We start from the raw sequence: 14,287 nt of genomic DNA, 5'->3' as shown, positions 1-14,287 counted from the left end.
AACCCTCTGGCCTCTGAATGTCGAAATAAGTTAATCATTGCCTGGCCATGTGTTCTGATGAAGAATGAAAAATATGAATGCAACTTCCTTGGATTTCACAATGCCAAACATTTGGAGTAAATTGTAAACATTTGAAAAGAATACAAAGGCATCGGTTTTGCAAAAGTGTTATTTAAAACGCTTTGCATGCAGATTTGACTGCTGAGGGAAAGGAAAGTTGATTAAACTAGCGCTTTACATCTGGAAGGTGAATGGCATGTGGCGATTGCTCAATCGTCGAGACTGCAATGAATGTGTCACTACAGAACCGGGCGGAGTTCCAGCATTAAGAAGTCCGATTCATTTTAAAGAATCGTTTCGTTCGGATGAATAAATGAATAAATGCTTGTTTTAGACATCACTCAAAGGTGTCCGCTCAAGTAGGCTATACGTGCTCGACATTATGCATTATTTGTGTCGGCTACTGAAACACATAGTTAATTGTCGATGTTATCGCTTTGTTTTCGATTCGGCTGTATCGATCGAGTTTTTTATGGATTCAACATCACCCACGTCACCCACCTCACAGTTTTACTGCCAATATTCTTCTCCCATTCAGTGGAATGATTAAACGATGCTTGCGAGTCGATTCAAATGAATCATTCGAATGAACCGACTCGTTCGAATCGGACATCAGCTGAAAGTAGAGCTTAGAAAGCAGCATCAGTAGTTGAGTCAGACAGCCCTTCTCTCGGGCTCAGATCTACACCGGGAATATTTCACACCACACAGCTGCTCCATAGGCTACTCTCTTGGGCTTCAATGTTGTCCAAAAAAGCTTCAGCGGACTAATGCAAAAAAACTGAAAAACAATGGATGAGAGAAACTGCAAACCTATGACACAAACACCTTTTTTTGCATTTCACATTAATTGACGAGTAAATAGGATTTTTTTTTTTTTCTCCTTTTGCAGTGCATTGCACATATCTTTTTCTGGAATATGCTTTCGTAAAATCCGTCGGATCACTCCGGTAGCTAATATCAGTTTAAACTACTGTAGTTTGTAAGAATGAGTGTGCAGTGGATTCATAATCCGGTACCGGGAAGACACGGACACAAGCGCTTTGACTCAGAGGAGCCCGTGAGCAGATGTCCGCGGCTCAGCGAGTCTTCAGCTGATGCTGGTCTCCTGGGTTCCTCTCCGGGATCTCCGGTGAGCGGAGCTCCTCTGAGCGTCACCTCAGCCCATCAGGGTCCCGCTCGCATCGGACAGTTCTTGCTAGTGCCCCTGACCGACCGACCGGGGGTGCACAGCGCTTTAGACATGGACACAGGAGAGGAACTGCTCTGCAAGGTAAACCACTGCATACTATAATGTACATGACCTATATAAGTATGATCCACTCTTGTTTCAATAATAATACATAACCAAAAATCGAAATATATAGTCAGCTGTTATCAGTATTATTATTATTATTATCAGCAAAACAGAAAAGATGCACGTAAAATACTGCAGGACTTGTTTTAAAAAACAATTGCATACATGTACTGTATGATCAAAAAAATCTCACAATACACATTAAAAATGTTGAAGCATATAAATAATTGTACGCTATCAGATTCTCTGTGCAGGTTACTGGGGATGCTATCAGATTTATGATATGTGGATCTTTATCAAATATTTGCAAATGCACCAGCATCTGAGTCAGATATATGGGTCTGACATGATACTCAAATAGAATGTGCATGATTATTGCTGCCACAAACTTCACAAGACATTCAACTTTTTATAGCATGTTTGTGTTTGATCCTTAGTATCACAGTCTCCATTCAACCTCCAGTGAACTGACAGGTCACAATTGTAAATGTCTTATGATACTGAACACTTTTTTTTTTTTTTGCCATCTGCAGGTGTTTGATATGGGCCAATATCAGGAGAAAGTAAGAGCCTACAGCATGCTTTCAAATCATAAGAACATTGCACAGATCAAAGACATAGTTCTTGGGGAATGCAAAGCCTATGTTTTCCAAGAGAAGGATTTTGGTGACATGCACACCTTTGTAAAGAGCAGCAAGAGGCTTCCTGAAGACCTGGCTTCCAAGCTTTTCTACCAGGTGGTGTCTGCAGTGAACCACTGCCACCAGGTTGGCATCGTTTTGGGGGACCTCAAGCTTCGCAAGTTTGTGTTCTCAGACGAGAAAAGGTGAGAGTTACAGTTTGTGAGTGTGAGTGTGAAAGCAGGGTTTTTTTTGGGGCAAGCCAGGTGCAGAACTGTACCTCATCTATCAATGCTGTGACACCAGCAGCGTTATACTTGAATAGTGTCGGTTCTACATTCATTTAGTTTTCGCTTCCTCACAGCTATGTGAAACATCACAGGTGATTGGTGCTGCTTCCCTAAAGATTCAATGGAACAAACACTAAACACTCACTTCCGTAAGAGGAACGACTGGTAATCAGACCTCTGGACCTGTGTCAGAGATTTTTCTGTAGAAACCGAGAGTCCTCTGAATTATGCAAGTGAATTATATATAAAAAGCAAATGGCCTAAAAAAAAAAAAAAAAAATCATCCACAGTCCCCAGTGAAGGGAACATACTGGAGCTGGCTAACCTACCTATATGTCTGTCTATATTACTTTTGATATTTTTATTACATATTATTTTATTATACCTTTTATATAAAATATTACTTATAAAAAATTAAAATTAAAAATTAAATTATATAAAAAACTTTTATATATAAAATATTACTGTATATATATATATATATATTATTTAAATTAAATCTTATTTTATATATATTTATATACAAATGATACTGCAAATGTAAAATATATAATAAATAAAAGTATTATGTATAAAATATCATTTTTATTTATTTTATTAAATCATTTTTTTATATAATTTTTAATATAAAATATTTAAAAATTGATAAATATATAAAAAAAACTTTTACATTTAAAATGAATGTTTATATTTTAACAGAGACGCTTTAATTAGCATGCTGACATCTTGCTGCGTTTTTGCTGTTAGACGGTTTTGCACAGTAAAAAAACGCATCCGTTTGGGGGTCAGGTGAACTCAAAACTCACCTAATTATACAGGGCGTCCTTAAAACCAGTTAGTCAACTAGTCTTTCAAGCAACCTACCGACTAGCTGATTTAGCAAATATGTGTATTTCACATCCCTCAGTACATACAGTAAATTCGCTATTTCTAGGGCAACATTTTACACCTGACCTTTGGGCATCGGTTTTCATTTGAGTGAATGGAAGTAGACAAGCAAGTGTAAGAGGACGTAGTCACCCTTCTCTCATAGCAGCCAACGGGTGCAGCAAGATGAGTCATAGCAATGCACACAGAGGGGAAACTCACCATTCAGGATCATACCCACACACCCCTGAATAAGGCATCACTCGTAGATGAGGAGCGCCGGTTGCGACACTGGCAGACTGGCGGCCTGCCCCGGCAGACGCGTCTAGGGCAGACGTAACCAGGGCATGCTGACATTTGCTGAGACCAAGTGCACAAAGAGACGTTATCTTTTTTATTTCACTTTGTTTGGCACCAATCGGCATAGTGACAAGTTATGCAAACCTGCTGTTCTTACACTATCTTTCCGCAGGACGAATTGCAATTTCCATAGCTGGAATAGCTTTTGCGAAATGCGGTAATGATGAGTGATGGATAAGCAACAAAAAATTTGAAACTGCGATAACGCAGAGATACAGTGTGTGATGGCATACACAAAGACGCTCACTGACCTGGAATGCGTCTGTAGTTAGATTGTGAAACACACGCACGCACGCACGCACACACAGGCTAGCTGGGCAGGGGCCGTTTGTGCGTCACTGATGTAACAGCGCTGTTCGTGGGTAATAAGGCACTGCCAGATGACATAAGCGTACGGCACAGGTGCAGGAAGAACACAGTAGACCTGCAGCACAGCGCAGTGCACTCATTTGTCCTCAGTCTCTCTGTCTGTCACACACACACACACACACACACACACACAGGACTATGACTCATTCTCTCCACCTCTCTGGCAGAATGCAGTTGTGTCATCCACAAACCCCCCCAAACCGAGGCTGATAGCCAGTGATGAAACACAATAGCATGCAGAGCAGCTCATGTTTTACTGACAGGGATACCACAGACTCACGGGTCATCAGCTCTGTCCACAGGGATATTCCTAGAGTAGTAAGGGATTTGTTTCCTGATGGAAATTGAGCTAAACTTAGCCCAGAGTTTACAAGAATACATTACGAAGCGCTTCAGTGTTTATTTTACGTGTGTGCATTGTGGAAACTGTCATGCGTGCTTTTGTTTAAACGAAGGTCGTAATTAGATGAGGCTCGGCCCGTCCTTTATTTGTTGTAGTAGCGCCTGTTTGAGGGTCAGGACACTTAGAGAGGCTGTCTTTTTCCGTGATTTACACACACTGCAGTCTGTGAGATCAACAAAAGTGACGGAGAGTTATTTCAGCTCCATGCACAATAAAGGAAGGCTTCAATCACTTTGTTTAGAGCAAATGTATCAGTCTTACATGGAATCTGTGACTACAGAGCTCTGCAGAAAACTACGTAGATTTCCTCAGAACTGGATCACCTGTCATGTACTGAATTATACACATCCTCCACCCATTGTGTGATATTTTGTCTATATGATTTTGCTTTCAATTGTTGTTAAGAGTGAAACAAGTTCAGCAAGGATGCATTAAATTGATCAGACGTCACAGTGAAGACATTTATAATGTTACAAAAGATTTATATTTCAAATAAATGCTGTTCTTTTGAACTTTCTATTGATCAAAGAATCCTGAAAAAAAATATGACAGTTTCCACAAAAATATTAAGAAGTGTTTTCAACATTGATAATAATGAGAAATGTTTCTTGAGCAGCAAATTAGCATATCAGAATGATTTCTGAAGGATCATGTGACGCTGAAGACTGGAGTGATGATACTGAAAATTCAGCTTTGCCATCACAGGAATAAATTACATTTGAAAATATATTGAAGTAGAAAATGGTTATTTTAAATTGTAATAATATTTCACGATATTTGTCAGGGTTCTGTCACCTATAGTGCGTTTCTTGGTTTTGTGACAGAGCCCTGACACTCCTGTATTCTCCTGTCTTTGTCTGTATTGTTGTGTTTCTGTCTTGTGCTGTGTCACACACAGCTAGTGTTTCTCACGCGTTATCTTGTTCTGTGTGAACACACGGCTCATTAGCTGCATGTTCCTGTTTTGTTCCGTGTAAGCTCATGGCTAGCGATTGGTTATTGTTGGTCATGTGCTTGTGTGTGATTTCATGTTTGATGTGAGCACATGGCGTTATGCTACCCTGGCTGTGCCATGTGTGTGTGTGTGTGTGTGTGTTTTTTCTGTCTAGTCTAGTCTGTAGTGTTTTCCCTCACGGGATAGTTTCTGTTTGTGATTTGTTTTACTTTAATAAAGCCCATATTCCTCTGCATCCTTTAGTCCTCACTTCAACCCTACCTCAACCCGTGACAATATTACTGTATTTTTGATCCAATAAAGAGACAAAAGCATTAAAAAATCGTACCCACCCCAAACATTTGAACGGCACTATATTTTTTTCTCTCTCAAATTTGACATAAACCCCATAGCACCCCTTTGCAGCTTCCTGAAGGGTCCTGAATTCCCATTTGAAAACCCCTCTATTATACAGTAGTATAACCAGGAGCATCCAAAATGTGATTCATTTCCACAGGTTGATACCAGTTCTGCTCAATACCACCTTGTAAAGTGGCAAACCACTTTAACGCCGACTTAAAACTTGGGTGAAACCAAAACCCAGCCTATTCTGCAAAATTCGACACTAAAATCAAAGTCTACATCTGTATAAACCAGTCTCATGATATTCTTCACAGCCACAACACAATAACTCATGTCATTGTACTAACCACGATGTGTTTGTTTTAGGACCCATTTGAAATTAGAGGGTCTGGAGGACTGCCATATTCTGTGCGGAGAGGACGACTCGATGTTCGACACGCACGGCTGCCCTGCGTACGTGAGTCCGGAGATTTTGAACGGCGGCGGGTGTTACTCGGGCAAGCAGGCGGACGCGTGGAGCCTCGGTGTCATGCTGTACACAATTTTGGTGGGCCGCTACCCTTTCCACGACCCGGACCCCGCGACCCTGTTCTCTAAGATTCGACGGGGCACGTATTGCCTTCCCGATGGACTGTCTTTAAGGGCGCGCTGCCTACTTCGCAGTCTGCTCAGAAAGGACCCCGGCGAGAGACTGACCACCGCAGAGGTCCTCATTCACCCGTGGTTCCACGGCAAAACGCTGGACACAGGAAACGCAGAACAGGAAGTTAACCTCAGAGAACAGACAGTGCCCCAGATAGAAATGGAGCAGGGTGAGGATCTTTTCTCCTGAGGAAACCCAATATAGCTTGAATATGGACCAAAAACTGTTCGTTATCTCGGTGGGTTTTTTGTTTTTAATTATTTGGTTTCTTATACAGATTTTTGTAATAGATTCAGAAGTATACACTCACTCAAAGTACTGTATCATCCATGTCAGCTTTAAGGACAAGTGTGCGCACAGCCAGTGTATTTTGAAGTCGTTTTGGTGCTAGTGAACCATTCTCGTGCTGTATGACGTGAGCATTATGGGTCATGTGATAATGAGAGAATGTGAGAAGTGAGAATGTCAGCATGGTGACTAACCTCGGCCTATGTGCCAGACCTGTGGCTTCACTCTTGTACTGTCAAAACGAACCGTGCAGGTTGACTCACCCATTGAATACCGCAGCACCAAAGGTACATGTCTGCTTTGATAGGAGGAGAATGGCAGTTCAAACGTTAAATGTCAGTTATTGACCCTTAAAACTCTGTCATACAGATTCTTAAATTCAGTGAATTTCCAATAAATGTTCAGAATGCGCCTCAGGACAGATACAAAGAGTTACAGACATATACAAAGTGTTCATTCATCCTGCTGTACCCTGATCTCTCTAGTCATTCTAGTCACAGTTTCCTTACTTGAATCCAAGGGATCCTCATAAAAGCATGAGCCTTCAGTATGGCAGGCCAGTTCATACTGCAGGTAAGAAAGATGACTCAACAGCTGGGCGGTGGTGTTATGAAGAGGATAGGGCTATGAACCTCACTATGACTGTATGCGTATCTTCACTCTCACTTTAAAGTAAAGAGAACAGTTCTACAATAGCACTACTGTAAGGGTAGAGTGTCTTCTAAAGGTCTGTTTTCTGCTGCCCTCGTGCTGGGGGTTGTACGTTACCTCTGAATCCAAGCATAATGGAGAGATGCAACGTTTATGGTTTGTGAAAGGCTCTTTATAAGCAAAGGCTGGAGGGTATGCAAAATGTCTGTCTCATGCATGCAGCACATGGGGAAAGCTGACACGAGTGCACAGAGTTCATATTGCACTGTGAATTATGTATTTGTGACACAAACCCCAAGGCTTGACCATGAGGGTTTAATAGTTAAAATTCATTGTAGAAATGAGCATGTGTACATATGTAAATGTTAAGTGTGTGAACAAAATTGAATAAAGATTACTCTCTTATTTACATTTGTGGTGCATTCTGTGAAAAACCTATTTCTAAATGCATAACTTATGAAGCAAAATTCCAGCAAAGCTGCATTTTATTCTGCATTTATTTCTTTTTCAATATTCAGATCATCAGAAGTCTCTGAAAATGTTCTTAAAGCCTCAAGATTACCCTTGTGAAAAAGAAGTGTGCTTAATTGTATTGAATGTGCACTTGTACTTGTATGAAATAAAAGGCCACTTTAAGGGATATAGTTCACCCAAAAATGAAAATTCTGTCATCATTAAGTTTTTCAAACCTGTATGAATTCTCTCTTCTGCCGAACACAAATTAAGATATTTTTGAAGAATACGGGTAACCAAACAGTTGATGGGCCCCATTGAATTCCATAGAAAAAAAAAATACTATATATCTTCTTTTGTGTTCAGCAGAAGAAAGAAATTCATACAGGTTTGAGTAAATGATGACAGAATTTTCATTTCTGGGTGAACTATCCCTTTAAGTGCACTGAAAGAGAGTACACTTTCTTAACAAACTCAAGTACACTTTAAAAAAATATTTTGTTTTAAGGAAGTTCACTTATTTTGCTGTTGACTAACTCGTCAAGTCCATGATTGTAATTTTAATTGTAGTGTGTGATTCAGTATAACATTTAAAGCTAATATATTTTAAATGTACTAAATAGCAACTTCATTATTACAAATGTGTATTTTAAAAATGATTTAAATAAATGACATACAAGTTTCAATAGAAATTATATTAGAGGGATAGTTCACCCAAAAAATGAAAATTTTGTCTTTAATTACTCACCCTCAAGTTGTTCTAAACCTGTATGAGTTTCTCTGTAATGTTGAACACAAAAGAAGATATTTAAAGAATGTTGGTAACCAGACAGTTGATGGCACCCATTGACTTCCATAGTACTATGGAAGTCAATGGGTGCCGTCAACTTTATTGTGGGGTGAACTATGTTATTGTGGGGTGAACTATGTAACTTTGTTGACCATAAATGCATTTGGCAGTACAATAGAGTAATTAAATTACATACATATAAGTCCTGCTCAAGAGGGTAAAAAAAAAACATTCTGAAAATCCAAAAATATACACATATATATATATATATATATATATATATATATATATATATATATATATATAATTATTATTATTTTAAGTACTTTTTTAAAAGTAGGTCTATGCTAAAATTTACTTTAGCACCCGGCAGCAAAAAAATGTCCTCTTGTGCTAAATTGAGGACAGACTGAAAGAGAAAACTCAAAGTGTATTTTGACCTGAGAGTCAGGTAACTCCACCCCTCTGTTATGACTTCACAAAGGCTTGCGTAAGCGGCTGATTGGGTATCAACAGAGTAGCTGGAGCGTCTCCGTAGTTGGGCGGCTGCCAAGAAGCGTTGCACGCCATGGATGCAATTGCCAAACATGTCGGAGCTGGCCTTGGGTGACGCTCTGATAAAAATAAAAAAAAGTGCCACTGTTCTTGCACTACTCATATTATCTTGACACTAGTCTCTCTGAGTGACATTGTGAGTCACTGCCGAGTGTATGAAGTTGTCTCTAAATCAAAAGATGATGTGATGGGATAAGGTTATATTTAAGGGCCTGTTAGCAGCTTAGTTTTGATATGCAGTCAGGCTTTAGACATGGTGATAGATAAAGGGGTGTAAAGTGGCTCTGTAAGCAACTTGCGTCACAACTTGTCAACTGCACCGACTATTAATCTGCTTCAAGTGATGGTAATGCCGTCAGCCATGAACTGAAGTCTCTAGAGACTTGATTTCAAGATTTATGAGACCAAGAACACTTTAAGAGCCATTATAATGCACAGCATATAACTGTTGTTGAGCATATAATCTGTACCATTTAAACACAAATACTAAACCACATTTCCTGTTATTAATGTCACGTCAGTCTCATTGCTGATTCTACATTCCCACAACACGTAATTAAAAAGCAGAGATTCATACTGATGATCATTTAGTGCAACTAATTCAAACTATTTGTTTCTTGTTGCATCATTTTGCATCTAAAACAACTTTAAAACATTACACTAATTCTACCAAAGCCAACAAGAGTTCAAGGGAAGTGGTTGATTATCGAAAACTGTAATTCCTCTTTAATAATGTTCACAATATCAGTCAGAGGTAATGTAAAAAGTTATCACTGTTGCATGGTTACCATAATTTATTTGCAAGTGTTATTTTAGTATTATTTGTATAAAATAGCATTTCTTATTATATGAATAGCCTATATTCTGATTCAGAATATATTAATATAATAAGAAATGCTATATTATACAAATAATACAAAACATTTCTGAACAAGCTTTTATGTTTACATTTTCAGTTTCCATTTTAATTTTAGTCACTCTGGGCTTTTGTCATTTTTATTTTTGTTTTTTAAACATTTCATTTTTAAAGTTTTCCATAATATTCATATTTTATTTCAGCTTATTCAATTAACCAAAATGATTTTAATAGTTTTAGTTAACAATAACATCACTCTCGACCATGGTTTATGCACACATCTTATATAACAAAGCAAAAGTAAAGCAGAAGATTTAACAATGTACATTAGAGTTCTATAATTCATTTTTACCATTCATATTTAATTATCAGTGTTATGTCACACCCATGTGGAGATGTTAGGTACTGCAATAAAACAATAATTTATTCCTGGGAAACAAACAGAATTAAATTGGATAAAGGAAGAAAAAAATCACTCGAATTCATAGACTAATCCAAGCAGGTTTCAGATACACATTTTTTTAAATGTGCAAAAATTTGTGCAAAAATCCTGTTCTTCATAGTGTACATGGCAACAGTAAACCACCAGAGGCCAGTATTTCAGCAAAAGTGGGAAAAGTTGTTGTCAAACCTGTTGAACAGATGGTTTTGTAGTTCTCCAAGCCAAGTGCAAGCATCTGTTTCACGGTCTGTTTCAAGTACATCCGAGCCCAAATCATTTTGCCATTCAGCCACACAAAATAGAGATGCTTTACCTTGTAAACTGGCATCTAACGGATGTGTATATGTAACTTTATGTAAATAATTTATCACAATATGTAACTTTTTTGCTTTAAAAATAGCAAAAATCACTATATCTATGTTATATATTTTTTTAGTTGTGTACTTACATTATCCCGACTGTTTCCAACAACTTTCAAACCAGGAGAAATTTGTAATTTAATTTGATAAACGTCCCGTTTCTTTATTTCCGTTTTGTCGCCGCCAATGCCGTCATATCCGCGTTGTCCCTGGTTTCCGCTTGTGCTGCCATGGCAACCAGAGCTATGAACCAGAGCCGTCTGATAGTAACCAAAGCAACTGACGCGGACAACTTTGTTGTTTCGTTCAAACATTATGGACCATGGCAAGCAGATTTTTGATAAAAAAGGAGAACCAAAACGAGAATCAATATCAGCGCGGTGTTTTCGAGATGCCGAGAGCTCCCATAGACAGTATATAAACGAGAGCTCCACGTCCGAGACTTCGACCGCTCCTACATGTACTTTATTAAACAGGTGAGCACATTTACATAAAACTAATCAATGTTAAATAGTTCAACAATGATAAAATGTCAGAATATGATCTGTATGTTATTCTAATGTTGATCTAGCTTACTGCTAGTCAGGGACGTGCGGTCAGGGTAGGCAGGGTAGGCAGTGCCTCACCAAAGGAAATGTTGACATTACATTTATTAATTCCAAGAACTTTATTAATTCACCACATTATTAATTGCATTTATTTTATTCCAAATATTAATTTTTGTAACAAAAATTTTCAGGAATACACATATAATATACTCATTTTGCCATTGTTTGCTCCTAAAACCATTGTTTCATGCAGGAAATTCAAGGCCATGACCATTGAGGCAGAGGTTAGCAGTGCCTCTTTGGTCCATAGAACGTAGTTTACGTAGGTTTGCGCATGCGCAGTCAGTTCTCATGCTGTCTTGAATTATCAACATTGAGGCAGAGACCGAGCTTGCTTCATGTCACGTGATCCACTCGCTCTCACTCAATCCGCACTTCCCGATCTAGCGGCGCCTAGCGTTGGCTGTCAACAGGCCCGGGGTGGGTAATCGGGAGAATTCCCGGTGGGCCGCTTCACTTTTGGGCCGGTCGAGGATTTTTGTTTTTTCACATTTGTCACGTTAGTTACATTAGGCTACACACGTTCCGCATTCTGACACCGCAGCGCGCAGCCTCTGCATAGGTTGTACCATGTGAGGGAGTTCTCCCCTCCCCTCCTATAGAGTTGGTTGGGTCCATAGCCCGTCTTTTCCAAAACGTTTTCTCAGGTAACTACCGCGGCACCGCCGGCGCCTACCGATAGCTGGGCCGGCCCGGTAGCTATGCGTCAGGGAGGATGGATGGGAGGAAGAGGCCAGGAGGTATGGAAGCTTGTTATGGAATGGAAGCTTGTTTCCACAGAATAAAACATTTTAAAAGATAATTGCGACTTTTTATCTCACAATTGCGAGTTTACATCTCTGTCATTATTTCTCAGAATTGCGTGAAATAAAGTCGCAATTGCGTGTTATAAAGTCAGAATTGCGAGATATAAAGTCAGAATTGCGTGAAATAAAGTCGCAATTGCATGTTATAAAGTCAGAATTGCAAGATATAAAGTCAGAATTGTGTGAAATAAAGTTGCAATTGCTTCTTATAAAGTCTAAGTGAATTATTATTTAACCTTTACATTATTTTTTGAACCATGGCATTAATACAAACTACACAATAGTGACTAGGCTGCTTGTCGGTTCGCTGACACAGCGCCGCCTCCCTCTCTTACTGTGTCCCGCACAAAACATTTGTTTGTTGTATAATATATATCTATCATAAGATAGATGTGTCCATTAATTTGATTATTAGATTTGATTGTGCATTAGCCTCACATATGACTTTGCTGTATGCAGGCAGCGATGTGATGATGCCTGATATGAACTTGGGTTGCTTCATTAACTGAATGAATATGAACATATGCCACATTGATAGGTCACAGCCTACCCATGACAAGATTTCACCGCACGTTACTGCTGCTAGTCTCATACAGACAAACTAACACATACATTTAAATGCAGTTTAGTGTGCTAGTGTAATGTTAGACCAAGTGAAACAGCGCTGCGTTACCTCACAAGTTTAATTTGTCTAATAAACTGACCTGTGAGTAGTAATTCTGTACTTGTGTGTAGTTCGGTAGAATGAAATGTCCATATTCCTTTTATATCCGCGGGACTCGCGTCGCATGTGGAGCTGATAGCCATCTCTTAGCAATCCCGACCTGCTTCATATCACAGTCATGATAAAAGCATCGATGTATTCAGCAGTGTTGTAGTCGAGACCAGCTCACTCGAGTCCAAGTCGAGACCGAGACCAGAGAGGGGCGAGACCGAGACCAAAGAGAGTCGAGACCGAGACCAGAGAGGGTCGAGTCCGAGGCGAGACCGAGACCAAAGAGAGTCGAGTCCGAGTCGAGACCGAGACCAGAGAGAGTCGAGACCGAGACCAAAGAGAGTCGAGTCCGAGTCGAGACCGAGACCAGAGAGGGTCGAGTCCGAGGCGAGACCGAGACCAAAGAGAGTCGAGTCCGAGTCGAGACCGAGACCAGAGAGTGTCGAGTCCGAGGCGAGACCGAGACCAAAGAGAGTCGAGTCCGAGTCGAGACCGAGACCAGAGAGAGTCGAGTCCGAGTCGAGACCGAGACCAGAGAGAGTCGAGTCGAGACCAGAGAGGTTGGATAACCTAAGGTTGGGTCTAAAAACCAGACCTAAAGATATCTTCAAGAATATGTAAAATATTTGGTGGTAAGAATAAAATTGGCACCATACTCAAACAGTAAATCAAATATACCATGGAATCATGTACACTGTAATGGTAAAAAAGGCCACATAGTAGGTGGTGTAAAGGTAATTTTATTACAATTATTACTTACAATTATTACAATCAGTAAGTGCTCTTGTCCACATAACATTGTTGTATCACTCTATACAATAAGACCACATAACATTTTCTAGTACAAATAACATTACTGTACCACTATACCTGTATGTTCAACTGTAACAAAACTTTTAGCCTTTAAGCTTATGTGCTCTTGTCCACAAAACATTGTTGTACCACTCTATACAGTAAGACCACATAACGTTTATACCAGTTGAGCTAGAGGCTCCACATCACATCTGACCAGGCTCCTGCTGCATTTGCGTGGTGCGAACGTTAGTCTCAAGTCATGCGCAGTTGCGCACAAGAAAGTCAGCAATCATTGGACGTTTCAATCAAACAACAATTTAAAGAAATATTAACATACAGTAGGGCTGTAGTACTCGAGTACGGTCTGGTATTCGGACTCGGACTTGTCTCGGTCTCGGCCACTGGTCTTGCCAAATATGGCTTTTGGTCTCGACCGAGTCCAGGTTTCTTTATTATGTTCCCATCACACATACGTCGCCGCGATATTAAAACAATATATTATTGGAGGGAAAGTGAAACACTGGCCACCTAATAAGTATTTCGGCTCTTTTTCGTGAGCCGGCTCGTTTCACTAAGCTCACTGAAAGAGCCGGCTCTTTTGACTCACAAACGGCTCTTTAAAAAATAAATGTTTAAATAAACTCGCTGAAAGTCCACCGCTAGTGCAACGTTAATATTCACATTTTTAATTGTCCATAACACCCCGAAAACTAGCCTGCTTGCCTTGCACATCTAATTAATGGGCAAAGTTTTCCGACTTTTT

General features: G+C 39.6%; 1 protein-coding gene across 1 annotated transcript; it reads left to right on the top strand.

Moving 5' to 3' along the window:
* Positions 1-399: 399 nt before the first annotated feature.
* trib1 (tribbles pseudokinase 1) lies at positions 400-7,556 on the top strand. Its single transcript, XM_084131352.1, has 3 exons — positions 400-1,333; positions 1,891-2,183; positions 5,930-7,556. Exons 1-3 carry the CDS (start codon positions 1,049-1,051, stop codon positions 6,393-6,395), a joined length of 1,044 nt encoding a protein of 347 aa, XP_083987478.1. The 5' UTR covers positions 400-1,048; the 3' UTR covers positions 6,396-7,556.
* Positions 7,557-14,287: the final 6,731 nt, after the last annotated feature.

This window comes from Abramis brama (genome assembly GCF_963993115.1).
Source record: "Abramis brama genome assembly, chromosome: 12".
Lineage (NCBI taxonomy): Eukaryota > Metazoa > Chordata > Actinopteri > Cypriniformes > Leuciscidae > Abramis > Abramis brama.
This window is presented reverse-complemented; position numbering and strand designations above follow the sequence as displayed.

What these genes read in the sequence shown, in the direction of transcription:
- trib1 (XM_084131352.1), top strand. Translation starts at nt 1,049, where the DNA reads ATGAGTGTGCAGTGGATTCATAATCCGGTACCGGGAAGACACGGACAC. An exon ending in GAGAGGAACTGCTCTGCAAG is followed by an intron (nt 1,334 to 1,890) that starts GTAAACCACTGC and finishes TGCCATCTGCAG; the next exon opens with GTGTTTGATATGGGCCAATA. An exon ending in GTGTTCTCAGACGAGAAAAG is followed by an intron (nt 2,184 to 5,929) that starts GTGAGAGTTACA and finishes TGTTTGTTTTAG; the next exon opens with GACCCATTTGAAATTAGAGG.